At 37.2% G+C, this 24,895-nt stretch overlaps 1 protein-coding gene across 1 annotated transcript in view; it reads right to left on the minus strand.

Moving 5' to 3' along the window:
• The window catches only part of DPYD (dihydropyrimidine dehydrogenase), a 367,004-nt gene that overhangs the window by 186,650 nt on the left and 155,459 nt on the right, over positions 1-24,895 (minus strand). Inside the window, exons 9-12 of the mRNA XM_056356052.1 lie at positions 14,558-14,665; positions 11,262-11,431; positions 9,392-9,602; positions 162-346 (exon numbers count right to left, since the gene is read on the minus strand). Coding sequence (XP_056212027.1) covers positions 162-346; positions 9,392-9,602; positions 11,262-11,431; positions 14,558-14,665 — 674 coding nt within the window. The remainder of the gene's footprint in view (positions 1-161; positions 347-9,391; positions 9,603-11,261; positions 11,432-14,557; positions 14,666-24,895) is intronic.

Raw genomic sequence — 24,895 nt, forward strand, 5'->3', positions numbered from 1 at the left:
TCCAATTTGAATGAATCTGTAATGTTCAAATCACCAGATAATCTGGGTATTAGTTTCTCAAAATTTGTGTATTTAATCTAAACCACAATGAAATTATCTCTTAAAGCATCTAAAAGCAGATAGAGATGGGAAAGAGGAAAACATTTTTTTTAAAAAATCACCTGTATGTATCTGTGCATGTACCAGGAAGCTTGTTTTCCATCATTTACTGATTCCACTGTAGTGTTAGCAAGACCACCAATGTCACCCCCTGCAAAAACCCAGGGTTCACTTGTTTGCATAGTTTCTGGATCTACTTCAGGAAGACCCCATCTGTTAAACTTGATAGGTGCCATGGCCTCTCTGACTGTAATTAAAGTGAACAACAAATATGTTAATAGAAGAAAGAAAAAACTGTTGCTAAAATCTGTCAAATACACACTGATAACAATTAGCAGAGCAGTTCCAAGTTCTTTCACTTACTTAAATGTAAATTGAAGTAGAAATGAGAAGTCCTTTTATGTACAGAAATGGTTTTGTTGAGCTAGCGGAGGTATGCAATTACTAACAGGACTCAGACAGAAAACCAGCGACACATCATACGGAACAGCAGTTTGGTAGTATCAGAAAAGTAATGAGTTCCTGTGTGCCTGCAAAGCCAGACTCACATACAAAATAAAAGTACACAAGTGTCACAAGAAGTGACTTGACGCAAGCTCAACAAATAATTGGTGCTAATGTTCTTCTGGTCACTCCCTGAGTACACAGTGCATATCCCAGAAGCTGGGATTCACAGTGCCATTCTCACTGGCATTACTCATCTCCCAAGGGAAAAATCCTGCATTTCTGAAAATCCTATTAATGAACAACATTAACAAAGGAAAAATAAATTTTCTCCCTTTCTCTCCACCCATAGCTTTGTCCTGCACTTACCATATCGACATGCTTTTCTCCTGAATAACCTACCATATACACTCTTGTGCAACTTAATACGCAGCACTATTTTTGACATTTAAACCCCCAAAAAGAATGTTTCTGATACAATTTAGATCTCCAGAATTTACTTCCCACATTTATTGACCCTCACAACAGAAATTATACTCTGTTATTTTTTGACAGGTCATTATTAAACCTGACAGAAAATTTTCAGATGGAACATTTTCCCACCAGAAAATGTTATGCTATCAAAGCTTTGGCTTTAACAAAGTGTGTTGGTATTAAAGAAGTTTAATTTTGAAAAAGATATATTCCAATAAAGTCAAAATCATCCCGACTTAATGTTTAAACTCAGAACATCCTGAAAGTAAGACACACTTTGAAAACTGTTACATATATTAAGAATAAAACCATAAATCCAGAATAAAAATTAAATGCTTACATGTAGGCAATATATTTTTTATCTTTTTCACTGCAATTTCTGTATTTTTTTAGGGCATGCATTAAGATATCTTTTTTCTTCTTTTTCATGCTAATGAACAACACATATAGGCATTCTGCACATTATTATTGTCCTTAAAAATAATGTAGATGTGAAAATAATTTTTTATACTGCATAGCATTATACAAATAGCATTAAATACATGTAAATGCTCAGAAAAAAATCCTTGCTCTATATTAAAATGATTTTTATTATGCATTTTTAAATTACTCAATTGTAATTGCAAAGACACTTCAAAGTAGCTTCATGAAGAGAATCATGTTTTCAAAAATATTTTCACCAAATGTTGATGGCATATATCAAAATGAGGGAGTTTTTATATGGCTTTCTCTACGGGAACTGAAAATTCTGCAATAAAATGCAGCTTAAAATTGCAACGTCCCTCAGGGACATACCACTAGCAGATGCAGATTGCCAAGGTCAATTAAACTGATGTAGCCATGCTGTCATATATGTAAAAGAGAAACCTGCCAGTTTAAGACAAGAATATTTCTCCAATACAAGGGCAAAGTCGTGGTATTGCCCCAGTGCACGCCCGAGTATACAGCAAGCTTCAAATGCATCTTTCCTGCACATCATCATGATGGAATTTCTTCTCTATCTCCCTTCACCTCCAAATCGTGTAGTAGAAGTGTATTTCAAAGTGGGGGCTGTGTATAATCAGGGGCAAAATAATAAAAGAGGAAGCAAGGCACAAACATCGTCGTCTACTTGTCCCACCTACGCTCTCCTCCTCACCCCTGGCATACACAAACATGTACACAGGGGACTCAAATCCCAAGTATTTTTTTGCAACTGGTTCAGAAGCCAGAATCACAGAAGACAGTTTTAAGCTAGAAGACTGTAGCAGGTTTTCATACCAAAAGTATTTAATCTGTCTTCAAGACCTATTGCTTGCACAATTCCTCCCACCCCACACATAGACTCGTGGCAAAAATATTTGTGTAGTAACAGAATCAAAACCTTATGAAATGGTTTTCTTTAAAAATATTTAAATTAAAGAAAAAGCACACCAAACAACCTTCAGACTGAGACATTTTTCAGTCTGGAAAATGAGGGTTTTGGTTTGTTTGTTTGGGTTGGTTTTGGTTTTTTGGGTTTGTTGTTTTTTTTTTTCTTCTTAAAAAGTGCTGATAATGGCTGATAGAAAATTTATTAAGAATACTTCAGTAATATTTATAAATCAATATATTAACTTTCTCTTTGTGTCTCAGACTGTCTGTACTTCAAGAAAGCTTTTGATCATCTTATATTTGTCATATATAGGATAACTTATTGCATGCAGTGGTACCATCTCAGCATGTGGTCCAGACAGTTCTTGCAAGCTAAATACATAGAGGCTTGTAAAAACACGTTTGGAAAAAACCCAGAGGAAAACTTGGTGCTGCAGGATCTGGGCCTGGGGATTTAACAAACCCCTTTTATTTCTCTGAGACAGGACTGAACCACAGTAAAGGTGTTAGAGGGCAACACACTATCGGAGATGTAGTTTTTCAGAAGAAATGATGTAAAACTGGAAGTTCTGGCTACTTCTTTCATCTTGTGGGAAAATAGAGTATTACCTCTGTTATCCTGTATCTATTACATTTCTCAAATCTATCTTTGGATTGTTTTGTGCTAAAATAGCTGTCTGAACATAATTATACCAAAAGCTTTTTGAGTGCAAAGAATGCCCAACATACCTTCACCTGAAACATCTCCCCAGGGCCTGGGGATTTGTCTGCCTGATCAGTATTTTCAAAATTGGGAAAGAACATTTCCCTGGTGGCAAGGCTGACACGGCATCCAGCAGCTATTTCTTTCTGTCTTTTTTATAATTGCCAAGATTTAGAATAAAAATAAGTAAAAATTTTTAAGTAAAGATTTTAAGTAAAAATAAGGGCATGATTTGAAAGCACCTTACAGAAGAGTTCCTGACAACCTCACAGTTTGGATCTGGTACCTGGGGCAACTGTGAGGCTGAAGGGATCAACTCCTAGACCACCTGCAGAAAGAAAGGGAGAACTGGCTTTCACCAAGGGAAGTCCCTTCTCTGCCTCTGCAAGGAGCGAGAGGGAGAGTCTTAAGAGCCAAACCTGAGCTAGAAAGGAGGTGACACCAACTATGTGAATTGTTGTTTGACACTGACCAATAAGCAAACTAGATCCCTAATGTTTTTCTTGATGTATGATTTGGGCAAAGGTAAAGAAAAGAGAGTCTTTTAAAGCCCTGTTCCCTCACACCCTTTAAAGTTTAAAAGTAATATAGCTTTTCTCTTGAAAATTCAAAGTACAGTCCTGTGGCTATACTGCCTTCTCCTCCATATCCTGGTGAGATATTATACATAATTTGAAAAGATCCTTCTGGATGAAAGACAACATACAATTGAATTATTCTGCTGCTATCAAGTGATGCTAACACAAATAACACCGAACAAAAGGACAGTTCTGAATGTATATTCCAAATTTGCTATATTCACAAAGCGAACAAACACAAATGGAAAAGCAGCAGCAAATTATAGCACTTGCAGAAACAATATTAAAATATAAGTGAATACAGAAAAAATATTTTAATTAACAAACCAAATCAAATGGAAAAGATTCCTCAAATAAAGCTTTAAAAGTGAGTCTGTGTGTTTGACTGCCATGACTAATTATGTATCCATGTAATGTGTGTTCAATTTGGGCTTATTTAAATAGCAGAAATGCTCATTAGCTGCAGTATATCTGTGAAGCTTCAATAAACAGTTTAATGGTTTTTATGTTTAACCAATTTCATAAGTTCCTGTAATTTTAGCTTTAGTAGCTCATTAATGTTATTTTTGATATCCATCTTACAGAATTCCTTTACAGTGAACAGTAGCATTACTTCAGAAAAATACAAATATATACTGTAACTTTCTTAATCTCAAATGTAAAAAAGTACAGCTGTCACATGCACCAACAGACTGATTAACTGCTGCCGCTGCCCAATCTATACACCCAGCAAACAAAGAAAGGCACACTCATGCTTCCCACAGCCTCTGCCCCACTGGTGTACTGAACGAGGAGTAAAAAGTGGTTTGACTGGATAAAGCTGGGTCCAGGTGTGCCAGGAGAGGCTCCCGCTGCAGGCTTGTACTGACTATTTTCTGCCTGCCACCAGCAAGCAAAAGTGTACTGATGCCTGTCAGGTGAAAGAGCAGAATTCCTGCTCTAAGTTAACAGGGCTTTAGAAGTCATCATGAAGCCATTTTTGGATACCAGGAATTGGTAATCATTTCAGAGTGTGGAACGGCTGCACTCAAACTCATTCAGTAAACCTATTTGTGGAGTAAAATCCTATTCCAAATGACTCAGCAGGAGAACTCCTACCTATTTCAGTAGGAAACTTTTGAATCTATATAAATTTCAGTTTTATATAGCAATTTTTCAAGAAATCTGGTGACTAAAAGTCTATTCTGTGGGTGTGAGGCAGATGCTGTGCTACCAGGGAGACACCAGGTCACCCCCGTGGGCATTCCCAGCTGGGGCATCACAGCCACCTCTCTTCCTCCCTCCTAGTCTTTCATCAGATAGTCAAGGCTCTGATCCTTGGAGGCTGAAGTTCCCTAGTTGTTTGAGCAGGCTGTATGCAGAAACTCAACACTCATGCAGGTTCACTGGCTTCTGGAGCATTTGAACTTCTGTATTTGTACAAAGGTAAACTAAAATCTTTTTCGTTTACGAGCTCTGCAACATTTTTCCCTAGCAAATGCTCCTCAATCTACAGAAATAAATATTAAATATGAGCGGGTTAAAAAATTAACTTGTAAACTACTTGGGTAAATTTATCTTTGCTGTGTGTCGAACTATACTGGGGGGCCGTAGTTACACTCCAGTAAGCCTTCTGGGGTTTGCTGCCACAGTTTCTAAGCAAGATGACAGTCATACTAGAAGTAAAAGCAACATACCTAAAAGTTGTGACTGATCCCCAGAAATGTGAAATAAAATTTTGCCCTTCAGTTACCATGCAATAGCTAGCTGCTACCAAAAATTTAGTAAAATGCATTTTGCTCACAAATAGCCTACTATTTCTGGGGTTTTTTTTTGCAAAGGCAGTATTTGGAGTTTGCTTGGGTATTTTTGCATTCTCCTTTTGCCTCTCCAGGAAAATAAAATAGACATTATCATGCCAAGATTCCGTGTTCTCATAAATGGGAACACTTCCTTTTTACTGCTGCCTGCTAAACAGTGTTGAACTAAACTTATGTTGCCAGTTCCCTATCCTGCCTCAGTCCCCTGTCCGGCACTGCATTTTGTAGTGCGTTTTGAACAAGTGTACTGTTTTCCATAATTTCCTCCATGGTTCTCCTCAGAAAGTCCAGGTTCTCCTCAGAAATTCAAGAAAATAAATCAGAACAAGGACATTTGTTCCAGTGCAAAATTTTGCAGTCCAAAAATATTGTTCCCTTTTGCTTATCAGAACAAAATAGATAAGGAAATGGCTATTGGAAGTTTAGACTTTAAAACCAAATGGACTGCTGTTAAGTAGGATGTTGAGGCTCTATGCAGTGCCAGGGAGTACACAGAATTGCATTTGTATATATTGAGTAGCTGCAATTTGGAATGGTGACAGAAGATATTTCAGTAATTCCCTAATACACTGTATGCCTCCAAAATAACAAATGAAGCAGAAAGCAGGAACATGAGGAAAGGTAAAAAATTATTTTCACAGCTCTTTGTTTATGTGGGTCAGTTATGATAGCTCGAAAGCTTTGGTAAGCTATGCAGTAAAATAAAAAGCAGCTTGTGGTTGCAAAATCTTTTTTTTTTCTTTCAACAAGAAGCAAAACATTTTTCTTACTCCATCTGCAGTAGTTTGATTTGAACAATTTGTTGGGGTTTTTTTTTACTGGTTTCAGTAAAGTGGTAATGTTCTTAAAATAGTCTAGAAGGCATCTCTCCTGTTTTGTCTGTTAGCAACTTCCCGAGCATAAAATGGACTTTGGAGTCCATTTTTTTTTAAATTAATGATGCATTTATATGATTCCCAATGGGAGGATGAATACCTACTAGAACTATTGCTTAAAAACACAATCAGCATTTTATTTAAACAAAACAAAAATACTAAAACCCTATTGTGAGCACACAATCTCAGTTGTAAATTTAATAGTTACTGTGCAAAAATAAGAAATAACCTGTTGAAGACAATAGAGTAGAAAAAGCTTTCTAACCTATGAGTTGTTTCTACTCAGACAGCAGTCAGTCACATGCTTATGTCTTGTTAAACAAAACCTTAAAACATGAGCATCAAGGTGCCCTGAACACTTCCCTGAACTGGGGCTAAGTCTGATTTTAATCCCTCTGGTTTTCATAGTATTTTCTTTTTCTTGTATCAGCAGCACCAGCATTTAACAATATTAATAACAAATAGGACATATCCTGCTAGCTTAGCCCATACCAATACTGCATTTGCAGTTCCCCAAGGTCTCTTAGGATTTAGGTCAATTGATAAAGCCTTTTCTATGAGCAACAATTAACACAGCCTGCATCTGAGTAATCCGGTCATAGAATAATTCAGACTAGAAGGGCCCTCTGGAGGTCATCTAGTCCATCCCCTCCTCCAAAGTTAGATCAAGGTCCAAGTCAGATCTATTTGTCCCTGGCATTGTTTTTAGGACCTCCAATATTTTCATATCCATCTTTTGATGGAGAATATGTGAGTATCCCCATCTCTTGCATACAACAAATTGCACTTTCTTTTTTAAAAAGAAACACTAAGAATACAAGATGCTTTTGGTGTTGGCTTTGGTTGGTTGTTTGGTTTTTTTTTTCTCATTTTCTTTTACTATGTATGCTGAGGTAGCCTGGAGATTTGGTTGTAAACCAGCTCAATGGTGAAAAGCAATTTTGACTTTCATTAAGACAACTTAGTCAAAAAATAAAGATTTAAAAGCAGCTGAAATGGTATACTCAAAATAAACACTTTATTCCCTCAAGTCTTAGTTTCTTTTCATTTTCACATGCAAAACAAATGCCTTACATTTTTCCTTATAATTTGCCTGCTATTCTAATAGCAGTTTCACAAAAAATACAGTGTGAAACTGATATGTATTGCACACCCCAAAGGTAAATGACTCTCTTCTTTCATGATCAGCTCATTGCATGACTTTGTTCCCCTCCCATTTTATGCTCCTACTTAAAAACCTTACAGCAATTAATTTAGACAGCAAATGTGTACTAGGAGATACAAGATTGGTGCAGTATTATGGCTAAGCAACACAGTAAGTTCAACCTTTCAGCTGAAGCAGTTTTTCTTGTGGGAGAAAACAGAATCATTCTTTATCATAGGGTCTATGAATCACAACAAAACATACTGACTGCATAGGCTAATGCTTGATTTACCACATGAAGCTCCAAAAAACCTTTCAAAAAATCGAAACGGGATTTTAAAAACAACAACAAAACTTTCCAAAATTCTCAGTCAACTCCACCAATGGAGTAGATCATTAATCTCTTAAAAAAATTAAAAATTAAAATTCCTTCCTGGAGGTTAGACTGAACCCTAAAACATGACCAACACAGGTGTCACGTTTATACAGCGATACATCTCCAAGCAGGGTAGGAGTCAGCCCTGAGTAATTAGCACTGCAGGTAACTGGGTGCAGTTGCTGTCTAGGTAACAGCCTAGGCCGCATTAACCTGTCCCAAAGCAATAGTAACACACACACAAGATAGGAATGCTCCTGGAATTAACTTTACATGTTCGTCAAGGAACCAGATTGATCCTTCTATTTTACTGTAGGAGTTTAGTCTCTTCTCATGGTGGTATGATGATGTAACTTTATATAAAATTGAACTGGTAAACAGGAAGCACCGAGTAGCTCATTCTGGTTCAGACTCTGCTTAGATTATTTTAGATTTATGATCTTCCTTGATTGGAAAGATTCACAAAAGCACATTATTCTACGAAATTTTGAAATTCCCTTTGCACTGACAGAACCAGAATGCAATTACCAAATTTTCTGGTGATGCGCGCTCTGAGACACTTGCCAAGTCCTCTGTCAGAGCATTCATACCCAAAGGACCATGACAACACCTCATGGGTTAACTGGCTGGTGTGACTGTGCCCTGGAGATGTACATTGATCACTAAGGCTTTCAAGAACCTGCTAATCTTGAGGAGCATCTCCAGGCTGAAGATCTACTTATTTTATCCATCTGTTTTCTGCTGAGTCAGTGTTTTTTACTTTCAAGGCATATTTGATGTATGTACCTGAACTCTTTAAATCTTACCTAGTGTCAAAGAACAGTCAGCTCTGCTCAATTTCCGTGTTCTTAGCTGTACTCATATTCTTCAGCTCTCTTTCTGCTATTCAGACAATTCATTCAATCTTGAAAATGCCATCTATGTGCCTATTTCTACATCTTCAACATGGGACTGCTTAATTGGTAATCTTTAAGGCCAAAGCTTGTAAAGTACAACTAAATAATGAGACAAGCTGAGACAAGCGCAGCTGAATTTAACAAATATTGTATATATGAGAGGAGCCAGTTTTCTTGCATATGCACAAGAAACAAGTGATACCCAGACCAGCTGAACCAGAATAATGAACCTGTCCTAATTCTTGCTTAATTTAATAGGCAAAAGAAAGGTTTCAGAGATCAGATCGGTTCAGTTTAAAGTTGTAGCATAATGAGTTTCTCTAAAGTTAATTACTGAGACCAGACGAAATCCCCTCGAGTATTCTTTGAGATCCCATTTGCATTGAGAGGAAAGCAAGATACATGCTGACAACTGTACATCTAATCTGAGCTCCTGCTCTATACAGTGATGCACAGAAAACTGCTTGTTTAGCAGACCCTCAAGTTTTGTTCCAAGAGGTATACCTAAAGGAGAAAGAAACTCTTGTGAAGAGGACCAGCAGTCACAACCTGTGTAACCTCCAGATGACTCATTTCACAAAACTGTCAAAGAACAGGAAATGGCTGCAGCTAAAATAACAGCATTTAGAGAATACATTAATCAGGGTTACCTTTATTGTCGTTTAACATGGAGCCAAAGGCACTGATCACCACATCAGCTTTCAGACGGACAACCTGATCCTCATCTTCTTTCCAGTTTCCATCACTGTCTTGTTCAGTTCGAACAAACTCTATAGCAACAATTTGTCCACCTCTAAGTACAACTTTCCAAGGGGAGAGGAAAGGCAGAAATTCACACTTCTCCTCTTTTGCAAGTTCCATCTGTACAGTAGAAGCAATATGTAACTTTAATATTGTTGTGTTTTTATAAAAAAAAACCACAAAACAAGTTCTGACTCAAGATGCCACCATGCATTCTTCTGTGGTAGAAGTCACCTATGTACGGTATACAGACAGTCAACATAATACCACATTCAGAGCCTCCCACTCTATTAAACCAAGCAGTTCTAGACAGTGGCACTAAGTAAATCTGCAACGCAAATATTTCTCCAATATATTCTTCTTGTTCCCTGTTATTTTGAATATGTGTAACTCCTTTGAGGGCAAAAGAGCTACCTTATGTAACTATCTGTGTCTTTTAAGAAGAGGCTTAGTATTAATTAAGTACATGCCCTGATTTCTGTTTACTATGATTTTAGGATGTTATTAAATGCTGGCTATCATGTGCAAACAGCAGTCTTCTGAGTGAAAATCCAGACTGAAGATCCGAATCTCTGCTGTGGTAAAACTGTTGAAGTCAAACAGCATTTTGTTGTAGCAAAGTCTTCAGGATTGGGTTGTCTATATTTACACAACAACTTTTTTGAACATGTAATATCCAACCTGACATCATTCAAGCATGGTTGTTACTAGCTGCAGCTACTTTTATTTCACTTTTTTTCAAGGCCACTGCATGACTGGATGAATACAAACTTTGACAACTTTTAGGAATTTACCCAGGCTGCTAACCAAGATATTGGTTCAAAGTGACAGCTGATTCTTGATCAGTAAGAAGCTGGATAGCACGTGAGTCAGTCTGTGCAATGGCTTCTGTAATTTAATTGTGTCTAGAATTCTTAAATGAAATGTAACAGAAGTAAATTATGCATCAAGAGACCCTCTATTATTTTTTTTGCACCTCCATTCCCCTCCTGTAAGATATCTAAGATGCCCACCTTCTTGAAACAGATGATCGAACTCCCACAAATGTCATGATAAAGATACATTAGATGTTGTGATATCCTCAAGCATGCAGAAGTGTAAAGCATGTACCAAATAAATGGCAATGGGAAAAGACCATCAAAATAAGAAAATCTAATCTGAAAACACCCTCCTGTAGTACAGACACATTGAGGAAGAACAGTCAGTTTCAACATGCGCAGATGTCCTGATAAATGCCAAAGTGCAAAGCCAAACCAAAAATCAAATTGAACTCTGAAATCTGTGATGAATGACATTGCTTTACTGCCATTGGCAGTGATTCAAAGCCAAAATCACTGTAAGTAATTTTCTTACAAGATTTTATAGGCTCCCAAGGCAACGTCAGAATCACTGAGATTCATTAGACAGCAGCCAGAAGGTGTATCATTCTAGGATCTAACCATGACCTGAAGAGTCACCTACAATACTCAAATGGCTGTTTGATCTGTGGGATGCTTCCAAGATTAAAAATTCTACCGTATTTTCTAACGTACAAGAAATTCTACACCCTGTATGCAAATGTATCTCTCTGACCTTACAGGAAATAGGTATAACAGAAAAAAAATATTTATAGAGACTATATAAAGCCAGCCTCAGACCTTTAATAAACATTTATACATATTAAGAGCATTTTTATAAACAAAACCTTTAGTAGATGTCTTTCAAGTACCTATAGCACACTTTCAGGCCCTGTAGAGATAAGCAAAATTCCTTCTCAAAATTGCCATTATTCAATTTTACCTCTTCTGGGACAGCCCTGATATTAGTGAATCCCTTCCTGAAGACCACAAACACACGACGAGCTCCACAGCGTAAAGCAGATGTTGCACAGTCAAAAGCAGTGTCTCCTGCCCCAAGTACAATCACAGTTCCACGTATTGATGGCAATGGAGAGTGACAGGCACACATCCCTGAAAGATGAAAGGAAAACCCCATTTTCAAGTAGAGAAACCATTTCTGCATGACAGCTCAAAAGGTACTTGTACTCAAAGCAGTGTAAAATTGCATCTTACAGTTTCCAAGCATGGAGTGTCACTATCAAATTATTCTGCTTCGCTGAAAGACAGTTTTATTCCCATTTTTAAGATATGCTCATATACATAATTTCATAGTCAGTACTCTAAGCAGCTGCACCTTTCTATCTGGGAAGAATTCAAATGACAACACATTTGTAGGATTGTGGGTTCAGTCAGGTTGAAATTAGCATTGAGATCTTTTTATTCAAAATAAGTTTCTCTCTTATCGGATTCATTGCCCTCCCAGTTAAAAACACCCACCTTTTAACAGATCATAAAGAATAATACTTGGTATTTTTCAAAAGATGACCACTTGTTGATAGTTTTGTGTAATAGTTCCTAAAAGTTAGTCCCCTCAATCAGTTTTCTACAAGGCACTGACACTGTTCTGGCTGTGACATGGTTCTCAGAGGCTATTCTCTATGGCAGCTGAACATGAGGTAGAAAGAACATTGTTATTACATTAATCCCTAGATCTTCCACTGGGAGAAAAAGTTTAATCTACAGTGGCTTTCTACAAATGATTTGAAAAATGTTACATGGAGAGAATGACAACATCATGTGTTTGTCATCTACAGCTTGTATTTGACAATTCAATTATACAAGAAATTAAGTAAAACTGAACTCTGTGTGTTCCTTGTATGAGACTGCACTTTATCACAGGTTTAAATACAACTAACTGTTGATTAAGAAAATTATTGCAACTTTAAAAATAATGCCATAAACAATATCAAGCTATATTCTCAATGAGCCCATGATATTTTCAGTCAGGAGGTGCTAAGCTAGCCATTTAATCATTGCACTCTAACTTGAGTATCCTGCTATAGGAGCAGCAGATTTTCACATGCAATTGTAAAGAAACATAAGTATCACTCAAGGAAATGATGCTTCTAATTTAGACATAAAAACAAAGTGGGAAACAACACTCCAATACACACATTCTCCATTTGTAAAATGCTTACTATATAGCAAATGCTATCACCTTCCCCCCACGCACATGGCATTGCATTTAGTATTTACTTAATAGTCATCTTATTATAAAAATCTCTCTAAACTTTTCTAATTTATTTTTAACACTATTAATCCTGCACAGAAATTGTACATGGAGCAGTGGAAAAAGCACAGGTGCAGAAGGGGAATGGCAGCTCTGAGCGCTGCCATGGGACTAGTCTAGAACAGATCAGTCTCAGCAGCCCAATTTGCTGTTGGTGACAAGGCCACTCCCAAGGTAAATTCCCATCTACATATTTGCAAGGGGAACCTCTTTTGGAGGAAAGTATATTAACAAATGGTATTCAGAACTTAATAAGCAGGCAGAATATGTATTTTACCGTGACTAAGTCTATTATGTCTGTTATTTAGAGAACTGTCATAGTAAAAGAAAGAGGATAGAGCAGGATATAGGACAAGTATATTTCACTTAAAATTCCATGCTTTAGAGAGCAAGAGGTGGCTACGGCTACAGACAGACACTAGGAAAATTAAGTAAAAGAGACCATGTTAATGAACAGACAACACCACAGAGCTATTTATTACTGTCAATCAGAAAAGGTTAGTTCTTCAAAGTTCATCCTTTTTTTAATTGTAGACTTAATATTATAAAATAATACCACTATGTATCCTGTCAAATCGGGAGTGCTACTTTGCAACATTTTAAAAGATGCAGATCACAGTATATAGATCCTCATACAGACAGGCAATTTACAGTACATGAGTGCTATGCGTCCACATGGAATTCTATAAAGTATCTTAGTCAAAAATATTACAAGAGGGGATTGTTTTGCAGGATTTATTTTTTCCTTTGTTAGTCTACAAATGTTTTGCTGTGCAAATTCTCAATCTGTTTCATTTTTAAACATCTCTTTCTTAGAAAAAAACCCACAACCCACCCTTTTCTCCCAACCCATTTGAGCTGAAGAAAACAGACAGAAATAAGCATTTGATCAAAACAGCAGAGAGATGGGACAGATGGGATGCAGAATCTCCCTTCCTAAATATTTTGCATTAAATGGGGTAATAAACTTTACTTTTATATGCAGAATACTTTGCCGCAGAAGACACATTCTTCAACACAATGGTTATGGAAAGTCTACTAAATAAGCGCACAACCCTATATGATGTCAAAAGAAGTTTCTGAATGCTCAGAAGAAAATCTTATCTATAGATACGAAAAGTATATGTGCAGTTAAATATGTGGTCATATGTACAATACTACATACTGCACGTAAGTATATGCCCAGAAAATTGTCCATGGAATTTCTTTTTTATCAACACGCTGGGGAAATCTAGACCACGAGGGAACGTGGCATAGAAATCACAAGCCCAATGTCATTCATCCATCTGGGGCTTATGATTTACATTCAGGGCCACTGAAAGCAGCCATAATCCTTGGGGAGTAAACACAGCCATATCTGTACTCAATGATGTAAAAGCATAAAAGACTGCATTTGGTGCCTATGAACTGAGTGCTGTCTTACTAACTCCTGGCATACTACTGTTGTCCTGAGTCTTAGACTGTAAGTTCTCTGGGTAAGGAACTAGTGCTCCCTTAACTGTGTTGTAAAACATGCGGCAAATGACTTGGGCTCATTTATCAACAACATACCAAGCAGCTGCCTGTATAGGTCAGCAACACCTCCTTTAACATCAAGATTTTTTCAAGACCATCTTATATATACTATTTATATCAAGATAATATATACAAATGAGAACAAATTAGAAGCTTATGGTATTTTTTTAATATAATTCATAGTAGCAAATGTAATTTCTTAAGGGTAATGATTTGCCATGTGCCTAGATTTTCTATACATGACTATTTGCTTTACAGTCTCCGAGACTGACCTTCCTGACCACACTCCTGAGTTTGCAACTCACCAAGAGAAAACCCTGCCCCAGACCTATTCACCGGGAGGCACTCCATAACTGGCTGTACTGCTGTGTAACCAGCCATCCGTTTTGGAATATCAGTAACGCCTCATGACTTACCAAACATGATTACAACGAAAACACAGCATCACACACCTGGTTTACTTGCCATTGCGACCAAAGGTAAGAAGTCTTTAGATGTGTAGAATCCTTGATCCATTCTCAGTCCCTGGAATATACTGTCTCTGTTTGGTTCTGGCAAACCTAAAATAGGTATTTTAAGGCATATCAGAACGACAAAGGAAATTTCAATGTGTTTATAATGTGAAATATGTATTGGTCATTCTCAAAAATGTCCTCAATACAAGCACTTCTACAAAGCCTCCACAAATGACTGTAGTTTCATGTTTGTAGTCTGTAGTTTACATAACTGGTGATTTTTTAATAATACGAGCACTTGAAAATAAGGTTGTTGAGTAACCTGTGTACTCATATAACTCATACAAAAACAAATGCAGAGGAAAGAGTTAGAGAGAACAGGATATACAGGGTGCCAAAAGCAGGGAAGCTACTGGGGGAGAGAAGACTCTTGTAAGCTTTTCTTGTATTGATTTACCTGCATGTGTGTGTTACTCTTAGTGCTGTGAAATGCTTTTATTCCCTTGGTTTTGAAGCATTTTTCTGCAAATAACACAAATGAGGCAATAATACACAGCCTAACCAATGAGGAGAGGAGGACAGATGGCAATGCTCTACATCTGTCTTACCTGTATTTGTATGCCACCGTTTTTTGCCATCCTTGATTGTTTTCTCAAAATCCCAAAGTCCTTACTGGCTGACATTTATTTATAGTTATTAATAGCACACATTTATAAACAAGCCACAGGAAACAGACAGGGATACACTTCAGAACCAGTAATAGCAACAAATATCTTTCAATTAAAAGAAAGCAACAAAAACAATCTTCCAATTATCAAAGAATATCTTCTTGTTGCTGTGTGAACATTTGGACAGCACAAAAAAACAGCCTAGCTGACACAGAAGTTGAAACTTTTTTTTCATGCAAATGCAATGATCTATCAGGGTATTTTCAACAGAGCCTTGACTTCCATATTTACATTTAAAAATCCTTAATATTGTCAAAGGATGCTAATTAATAATTACATACTGAAACGGAGTAAACGTCAACAATTTTTTAAGAAAACACACGAGAACCGAGCAGTTCTCAGAGCAAGCAGGCAGAACTGGAGCATGCAAAGCAATCTGTGTTGCCTCCATTCCCAGTCATGGATGGCAGCAGACTAATCTTCCTCTGCTTTGAGACATATTGGTCTGGAAAACCCCAACAACACCATGTTAGTGTCAACAATAAAGCAGGATTGCACTTTGAGGCGTGCTGTTCCAAGTAGGGAAGGTTTAGGGCCTTTTTATACTACTGAAGAAGCAAAAATCTGTCTCAGTGCAGCGTAAGATCAGGATTCAGTCATAAGAAAGCTTAGGATTTTCTGTGAGTAACCTCATATGAGGGAGTTTCTTAAACCTCTAAATTCCTGAATTAAGTTACTGTAATACAAGAAGAAAAAAAGTATATTCTTAGTTCTAAGTCTTAGTGAAGAAAATGAAAACATACTCTCTGTGGCCTACAAGCTAAAAAGCAAACAAAAAACCCCCAACATTTTTGCATTTCACAAATCTCACATTGTTGAGCACTTTCTTGATCTCTACAAAAAAAATATCACAACTCAGTTGCTAAATATCTGAATTTCAAAACGCCACTGATCTATAATTGGATACTAAGAAAAGTAAGGTTAGAAAGTACTGGCACATACTGAACTTCAAGACCTTTGAACGCTGTACTTCCTGGGCAGACTGGAATATCAGCTAATGAAGAATGAATAATGGATATCTTAAGAGGCTGCCAGAAATACTTAGTACTATTGAAAGTACAATATGTAAAATACATTAAAGAAATTATTTTTAGAACTGCATGGGTTTTCCTCTATGTATATATTGCATAATCACCTAAGGCAACAAGAGTACCTCGGAAAAAGTTCCCAATGACTGCCTACAGGCAGAGGACAGAGTAATGCAACTACTTCTACTGAGGCATCTGTAAACCAGCTCAGAAGCCTCAGTTTACTCTTGGAAGAAACACTCATGTCACTAGTGAGACATGCAGCCCGTGTTAAAGATCATTTCCTTTCTACTTAACATCTATCCCCAATCAAAACAAGGAGAAACCCTCACAAATATTTTTTCCCACTTATGTTCGCCGCTTTTATCATCTCCTAATGAAAACGAATTTGTCTTCAGCAGCATCAGTAATTTGGTTCCCATAGGCTGAAGAAAGAATAGAATTAAGGGAATGTTGCAATGTCCATGGTTCAGGTTCATCGCTAGTTCAGTGTCACTGAAATCAAAGGAGCTCGATTAAGACGACACTGGATTCAATAATGTTTAGCCTGGCTGATATGACAAAAAAAAAAACCAAAACCCTAAGAGGCAGTCAGCATACATAGTATTTTCTGCTATTTATTTTTTTTCTATTTCCATTTTGTGAAAACTCCATGAAAAACAATTTTGCAATTTTTATATTTGAAGGAAATTCAAGGGATTTTTCTCTTACAAACACCTGGCACAGTTTCCAGCTCATTGCTAACCATTGGCCAGAAGTTATACTGGATGCACTGGATTCTGATGTATCTCCTTTTGCTGTTTAGTATTTGCCATTATAGTGATTGCATTTAATTTTGTTAAAATAGAGATTGAGTACTTCCTAAAGCCACTAGGCTAGCTAAGAAAGAGGCAGAGGCAGACAAACAGAGAAAAAGATCAAGAAATTATAAGATCCACTTTAGAGAGACACCATTTCATAATAAACAGCCACTCCACAGAAGTACGCTTTACAGACAGATCAAATATTGATAAATAGCCAACAGCCTCTTGGGAGAGAACATTTGATGAAAAAAACAGCTGTAGAGGAAAAATGTAGTTTTGAGCAAATGGTTTTAAAGAAAAAATAAGATGTAAAAAATCCCAGTCATCTATGAAACACACAATTTAGGTCAAAATAATGAACTAAGAGAAATATCTTTTGAAGATAAATCAGAGATCCTTTAGCAAAAGGGAAATCACACAACAGCACAAAATATCCAGGAGCCACCCAAGAAAAAGTGCTTAGACAAACATGAGGTCTTTCCCCTAGGTTTTAGGCTGAAGCCAATGGCAGTCAGTTCTGTGCTCTCTGAATCCACCTGCAAGCTATCTAAAAGGCTTTTATATTTATTACTTGGTATTTCTTGTTCTGAAACAATCTTTCACTATTCTAGGTCTGCAGTCTTAAAATAACCTATACCAAAATCTAGTGATAACAATTATTTCCTTCCCCTGCACTGAAGAACAACTCTTCTGAAAGGTAACCAAGAGGAGGTAGCCTAGACAGACAGTTCCCTTGGTGGTGTTCTGATGGCCTTAGCACATCCACGGAGAAGCAAAGGGCAATGTCTGGCCCCTGCCTTCTGCAGCCAAAGCCCTGGGCTTCCTGAAGCCTGCTGATGCCAGGGAACGAGCTTCTGAAACGACTGATGCCCAAACCACACAATGAAGCCTCATGGGCTGTGGAAAACAGCATTTACTAAGAACAGAGAAAGTAGAAACATCACAAAAGTAACAGCTTGCATGACAGATCTAGTTCAGCTTTGCAAAAGCTAATCAAGACAGCCCCAGTCTGGGTCAGGTACAGCGCAGAAAGCAATTCATCTCTGTTCCTGACCCTCTGGTTTGCTAGGCCCAGCCTTTTATCTTCAGATGCTCCAGCTATCTCTCCGTAAGCATCACTGTTCCTTTAGTACAAGGCCCTCTTCCCTTCTTCCCTTCACTTGATCCCCACAGCCCCTTCTCCAGTGGGCCACACCACAGCATCAGCGTCTCTGCCCTGTCTGACATTCACTGTAACAGTGGCTTTGGAAAACATGGGCTTTAACCTCCCATTTTTCTATCTTGTATATATATATACAAAAATACACATGCATACATATATATATTTTTTACAAAAAACAACATTTGCTTCCTATCAAACTCTTGTACTCTTTGTTCTCACAACACTGATGCATGTTAATTTTCTCAACTGGCAGCGTGAAGTCCATCGTCTCCATTTAAGGAGACAGAATCCTCTCACAATTCCCTAGTCCAGTTGAAATATTTATCACTACATGATTAGGGTCAATTTGTCAGATATACAAGGCAATGTACCAGAATGACATGTATACAACGTAAGGGATTGGCACGCAGAACAATGCACCTAGTCCACTTGGTTGCTGCACCAAATAAATCAAGGCATCAATACATCAGTCAGCTAAACCTGGAAAGGAAATAAGAACTGCTGCTATCTCTGTAACTATTAGCCTGGTCTGGAAAGTTAAACTAAACTGGGAATAGAAACACAGAAATACAAATCTCCCTCTCTCCTACTTTGATCAAATCCCCTCTCCCCAGAAACAGGAATGCCTTCGAACCCAAACTCATTTGGATTACTTAAATGTGACGTGTTTGGGCAGATCTGAAGTTTCAAATGAACTTCTCAGCCAGTCTCAGTAACTGACATACAAAATAAGCCCTTGTCCTTGGTAAGGATCAAATGCAGTTTTCCTTGGCAGCTGACTGAAAACAATGTCCAGACAAAAAACATGGAGCTGAAGATGAGTGTAAGTACATAGTAGCCTACAGGGACAAAACTTATTAGAGCATTGTGAGGTTTTCTGATTTTTCTCACATCAAACACTGAAAAGCTTGGTTTGCTTAATTTTTAATTGTGATAATACCACATTTTGGAAAAACTTAAGCTTGACCAGATAAACAACTGATGAACTAGGATCCTTCAAGAATATTCCCTCTCTTTGCATTCTTAGCTGTTGCTATCCTGACAAGATCAAAACTGGCTGAATTGGTTTTACCAACCCCCTACCTACAGGTAAAAAAAGTAAATTCAGGCATGTGAATGCAATCTGTGTTTGAATATACCAAGAACTATTTTTTTAAAAGCTAAGACACTATTTTGACAGGTTTATTTTATAATTAATCTTTCAACTTTGTTTCAAGATGACATTTATAAATTTATCCAAATTGAATTCAAAAGAAAACAACAAAAATTGGATCCACTGTCTATGCACATGCATTTTTCTACCTTTTACACTAGGAAACCAAAACCAAAATCAACCTCCATTCAGCAACTCACCAGACTTTTTCTTTTCTTTTTTTTTTTTTTTTTTTTTTTAATGTTCTCATGCCATACAAATATGGAGCATCACGCAGAAATTCAGAGGGTAGGAAGGTCTTTCCACCTTTTGCCATATCCATGAAAGCCTGCTTATGTTTTGGAGTCAAACAAGATTGTGAAAAATCACATTTGCAAGGAGAACACTTCTTCTGCCCTTCCCAGCTGCCCTGACAGGGATCTGCCAAGGGAGGGAGGCCCAAGAGATCCCAAGACCAGGTGGAAAGCCTTGAACTGTCAGAATCTACGCATTATGAAAATGCAGAATCTCGTAAGAAACTGGATGTGGGCAGAAGAAACATACGATTAGCTGCATGTCTGCTCTGGTAGCAACGCAAGTCTCCTGAAACAATACCTGAGAGGCTAAGCCAGCCAAGCCTGCTAATCGGTGTAAGAAACTTGAACGCTGCCCAGTAATGAGGCAGCAGAGGTTTTACACCAGCAATTCCTCACCTTTGGCAAGCTTGAGGAATAGGAATAACAAGTTGTGCCCACTCATGTGCCCTGGGCAAAGGAGCCATGGAATGCTGATGGACAGACTGATACGAATTTTAAGAGAGGAACTGACATGGCCTGATAAGTTGTTTTTGTTAACAATGTCTGTTTATACGGATTTCTTATTTACTCAAAAAGATGTGCTAAAGTAGATACAAAGCTAAAATAATTGCTCTCTGAAGGTAAATTTCTAAACCCACCATTTCCCTTCCAAAAGGGTCCTTTTGAATTAACAGAAAAGCACTCATTTTGTCCCATCTCCCTAAGCTTTCATCCACCTAGTGCTCCAACTTGCTCCTTTTGCAACCATATGAAAATACTTCAGATGTGACAGTTCTGATGGCATTTCACACTTGCCCAGAGACTTGCGACTACAGGTACCAGATGGTCAGTGTGACTACAAAGGTGCACGACAGAGAAGAAAGAACATACTGTAAATTCCAAGTGCATAAGCATCCTTTAATATTTTTGAATGCCCTGTTCTTCAACAAGTCTAGTTTGTGGTCTGGGGAAATTGAGATCAAAATCTATGTATTTAAAGCAGCTTTATGTCACACAATCCCTGAATTGTAGAAATTGGATGATGAGTTTTAAGTACATTAAAGTATTTTCTTGAAAGATAACATTGAAACAGCGAATTCTCTTAACTGTCAAATTTACAGTTTTCCCTAGACACGATAGAACCTATTTGTATGCAGCGGCATATGCTCAACCTATTTGTTTGTAAGAAGTCACAGTCATTCATATAAATATTGATAATATTGCTGTCCATGGATCAACGTTACATATTACACAACAATTTAGATATGAGCCATACTGAAATACATTATCCAAATATGGTACCTAAGCTGTGCCACATAGCTGATCATACAAAATGCACCATTACCATCAGTGCTATGACACTCATCAGAAATGGAACAGAAAGCCATTGGTATCTAAAGAGTTACTCTTTCTACACTTTGAAAGGTTTGATTCTGAAAGACTTAATGCCCAGTAAAGTTGCAAATGCTCTGCAGGTGCTCAGCTTCTCTCAAGGTCAGTCCATTAGTGATTAACACATTAGTAAATACTTCTGAGGCTTGAATTTTTAAAGGATCTCTCTCGTTTTGCTGGAGATTGTTTTTATGGTGGCAGCTTTGTTACTTCCTGTTGTGAGGTTCAATAGAGTATGTTTTCTAGGTGGTTGATTTTTTTTTGTTTGCTATGTATGTCGATGGAGATAAGTGTTTTAATTACTTTTTTAATGTCTATGCTTTTGTATTTTCTTCCTCTTCCCTTTTATTTCCTGCTGTTGAGATTACTGCCTCATCTCCACAGCAGGTGGCTCTTTCAAATTTGTTTTCTTTGTAAGCCTGGTAGATTTATTTTGTAATATAACTGCTCCTTTTTACTGTTTTTTATTAATGATTTCTTTATTTTGGGATAGGTATACTTGCAAGGTTTGTAGGAGTAATTCCCTAATGATGGCTAAAAGCCTTGTTCATTGAAAAGGGGAAAAAAGAACTACAAGACACTTGGGTTATCCTTTTCTTACCTCCAAGTTAGAATGAACACTGTACAGCATACGTGAAAGAACACCCTTCACACCTATCAACAAGATCCATGCACAAATGCCGCAGTGCATTTTAACTTCTAACAGCTATATGTCCATACCGTAGTATCTTTTAAATACATCTGAATAAGTAGCTGAACCTGGTAGTAATGCCGTCTATAGGTCTCACACCTTACTTTGCTGCCAAATTAGACACAGAGACAAAGATCTGAGCTCTTGCAAATGATGCTGAAATAACAGGAATGAAGTAGTCTGATCAGCCAGAACTAAATTTGTTCTTATAATCCAGCTTCTCTTTGAAGCCCATTGTCCAATCCCAGTTTAGAAGCAGCCAATATTTCATAAATAGGTATCGGAAACTGCAGATGGATTGATTCTAAACTCTGCCTGTGATTCCCATGCGAGTGATGGAAATTAGGATTACGACCACACAATCGGTGTTGTATGTCTGATCTTGGGCTACAAAACTCTGCAGCCTTGTGGTCTGCCCTCACCATATTTAATGATCCCATGTTCAGATCAGATTGACATCTAACATTGACCAAAATGCCTACAGGGGAACCATAACTCATTAGCATCATCAAGTGCAGAGTCCACCCCCAATCTGGTTATATTGTAATCAGTCCAGGTTTTCTCAAGGCTTTAGCCTGCACTCCACAGCCTATGCTCAGTCACAACTGCTCTTCTTAATTTTATTACGGTCAATATATGGGACCTGCACTTGGAATATTATCAGAGTAACACTCAAATATGACTAAGGTAATGTATTTTAGTGAAAATCGTCAGTGTTTCAAGATGATTAAACAAAGATCTGGAGAAATTATGTGGTGATTTTGCAATTCTCAGTATCTGGCTATTCAATTAAGCACCATAAATATTTTCAACTCCCAGTCTGACTTGAGCACTTACATTCCAAAAACACTTCTAAAATGCTTACCTCAGAAACATATACTGAATGCATATAGTATCATATACAGAAGCATTACTGAAGCATATAGTATCACAAAGTGTTTTAAAAACCTAATTCTTTAAAGGACACACCAGAAGACGCGACACTAAGTTGGACAAAGAAATACAGCTTCCTAAACTAAGGAACAGATGGGAACTCTAGCCTTTCTTCTCAGGTTGGAAACTGACAATGTTGTCCATACATGAATTAATAATCAAATTGAGGATGCTAGGAAGTTAGATGGTAGTCTTGGTGAAAGGACTGGCTGAAATGTGAAGATTACTACGAAGTAAACCTCATCATAGAGAAGGATGAATGCAGACGCCTGCTTACATTCCCCCTGGTTCTGTTCTGCCTGCTATTGTTTATTGCAGGACTTAAAGCACTGAAACAGTTTGCTATGAATCTTGATTTGTAGAACATAAGAGTTCTGTAAATTGTAATACAGAGTAACTGAAGAAACATCTCCTGTAAAAAATAAACTGGAATATTGCTGCAAACCTTTCTTATGTCATCTCGGTAACATTTGTTATACTGGCAACAAACCTGAAAAGGTCACAAGCAAAAATGCATTTAGTAGTCTCAGTCAAATCCATCTCTGATATAAGAAAGCACCATTCCATCCAGGAAAAGAGCTTTCTCCAGTCTGCTTACAATATTGCTGAACTGGATTTTTAGTTCTGACTGCAATTTGGTTACTTCTCACCACTGGCACACGCTGTCATTATTCAGTAGCATCCCTGAACCAGCATAGCAGCGATGCTGAAGTTTAAGATCTGACATGCTAGCGTTCTCAGTTCCTTTCCCTCTTCATTCTACAACTCTGTTCCTAGCACTAACATGCCAAAGGAAAGACACAGGGGGGCTGTGTTTCCTCCAGACACCAGCCAGATACTATTTGTCAGTGTGATACGCTGCACCACGTTAGAGAAGAAAACTGGCCCCCATGCTTCCTGTTGTTCAGTAAACAGTGCTGAAGTGGTCACAAAAGCAGGATCATCTCCTTGAGGACTGTCTAGCAGTAACTTGAAGAACACCAAAATACATCATCTCAGAAACCATATGTCACAGTAAAGTGATTTTTATACAGTATAGAAAATCTGAGTATGTAAAAGTGAAAGCAAAACAAACTGATGGAGAGACTGGGTGCAAGTCTCCTGAAAAGAAAGCAGAAAATACTACAATAGCTGTTTGCAATAGATACAATATCTTTCTCCAAGTAGATTCATTATAACTTACTTGTCTACTATGTCCAGTTTATAAACAGTCACACTGGCATATTGGAATAATCAAAGTCAATTAAAATTTACAAAGGGAAAATCAAATGTTAGCATAGGAAACATCTCTTCATATTAATTTTTTTATTTCAAAAAAAATGGAAAAAAAATTGAAAAGCTGAATTAATAGAAGCTACATATGGTAAATATGCAGGAAACGCATAAAATGAGAAGAAAACTGGCATAAAACATTCCCCAAAGAAAAAAACATAAATGCCTGGTTGGCATCACAAAGAAAAATAAATACTAGGCCTCCACACTCTTGCAAAGCACTGATTGAAAAAAAGAAAAAAAAAAATCCATCTAAGGCAGCAAATTCATCCTGTGGAAATATATGAGGAATAATTAAGTAATTCATATTCTGGAGTAATAATTTCAGTCAGATCTCAGGCACTCTACAGCAATGAAGCTGCAGTGAGGTGTACTGAAACAACATCAACTTACAGTAGCTAAAATTGTCCTGTACTTTTGATATGATAGTAATAAAATAGCTGATAGGTGGTATCAAAATGTTACACATATAAACTCCGATTTTTTTATAACATTGTTTACTAAATTTGATAAAATACAACAGTTCAGCATCACAGAAATATTTAACTGTAATAGTAGTGGGTTTCTGTTAAAGCCCACTATTATTCTGTTGCATGCTACTTCCAAAGTTTCCATTCTATTTGAATATAGTGACTATAAAACAGTAGGCTTGATCAGTTACAGCTTTGCACCCTATATAACTTTCTATATTAAATACTTCTAAAATCTTACTTATCCAGGAAGAAAATCCAACCCACTAAATAATAATTGCAAAAAATAGCATTTTCTGTTTATTTCTATTTTTAAAATGTAACAAGGATCCACCTAAAACTTTTTTTCTTTTTAAATGTAAAAGTCTTCAGCGTAAACCAGCAATGTCTTCCAAAAGCTACTGAATAATTACCACTCTATCTGAAAT

This window comes from Falco biarmicus, chromosome 11, assembly GCF_023638135.1.
Source record: "Falco biarmicus isolate bFalBia1 chromosome 11, bFalBia1.pri, whole genome shotgun sequence".
Lineage (NCBI taxonomy): Eukaryota > Metazoa > Chordata > Aves > Falconiformes > Falconidae > Falco > Falco biarmicus.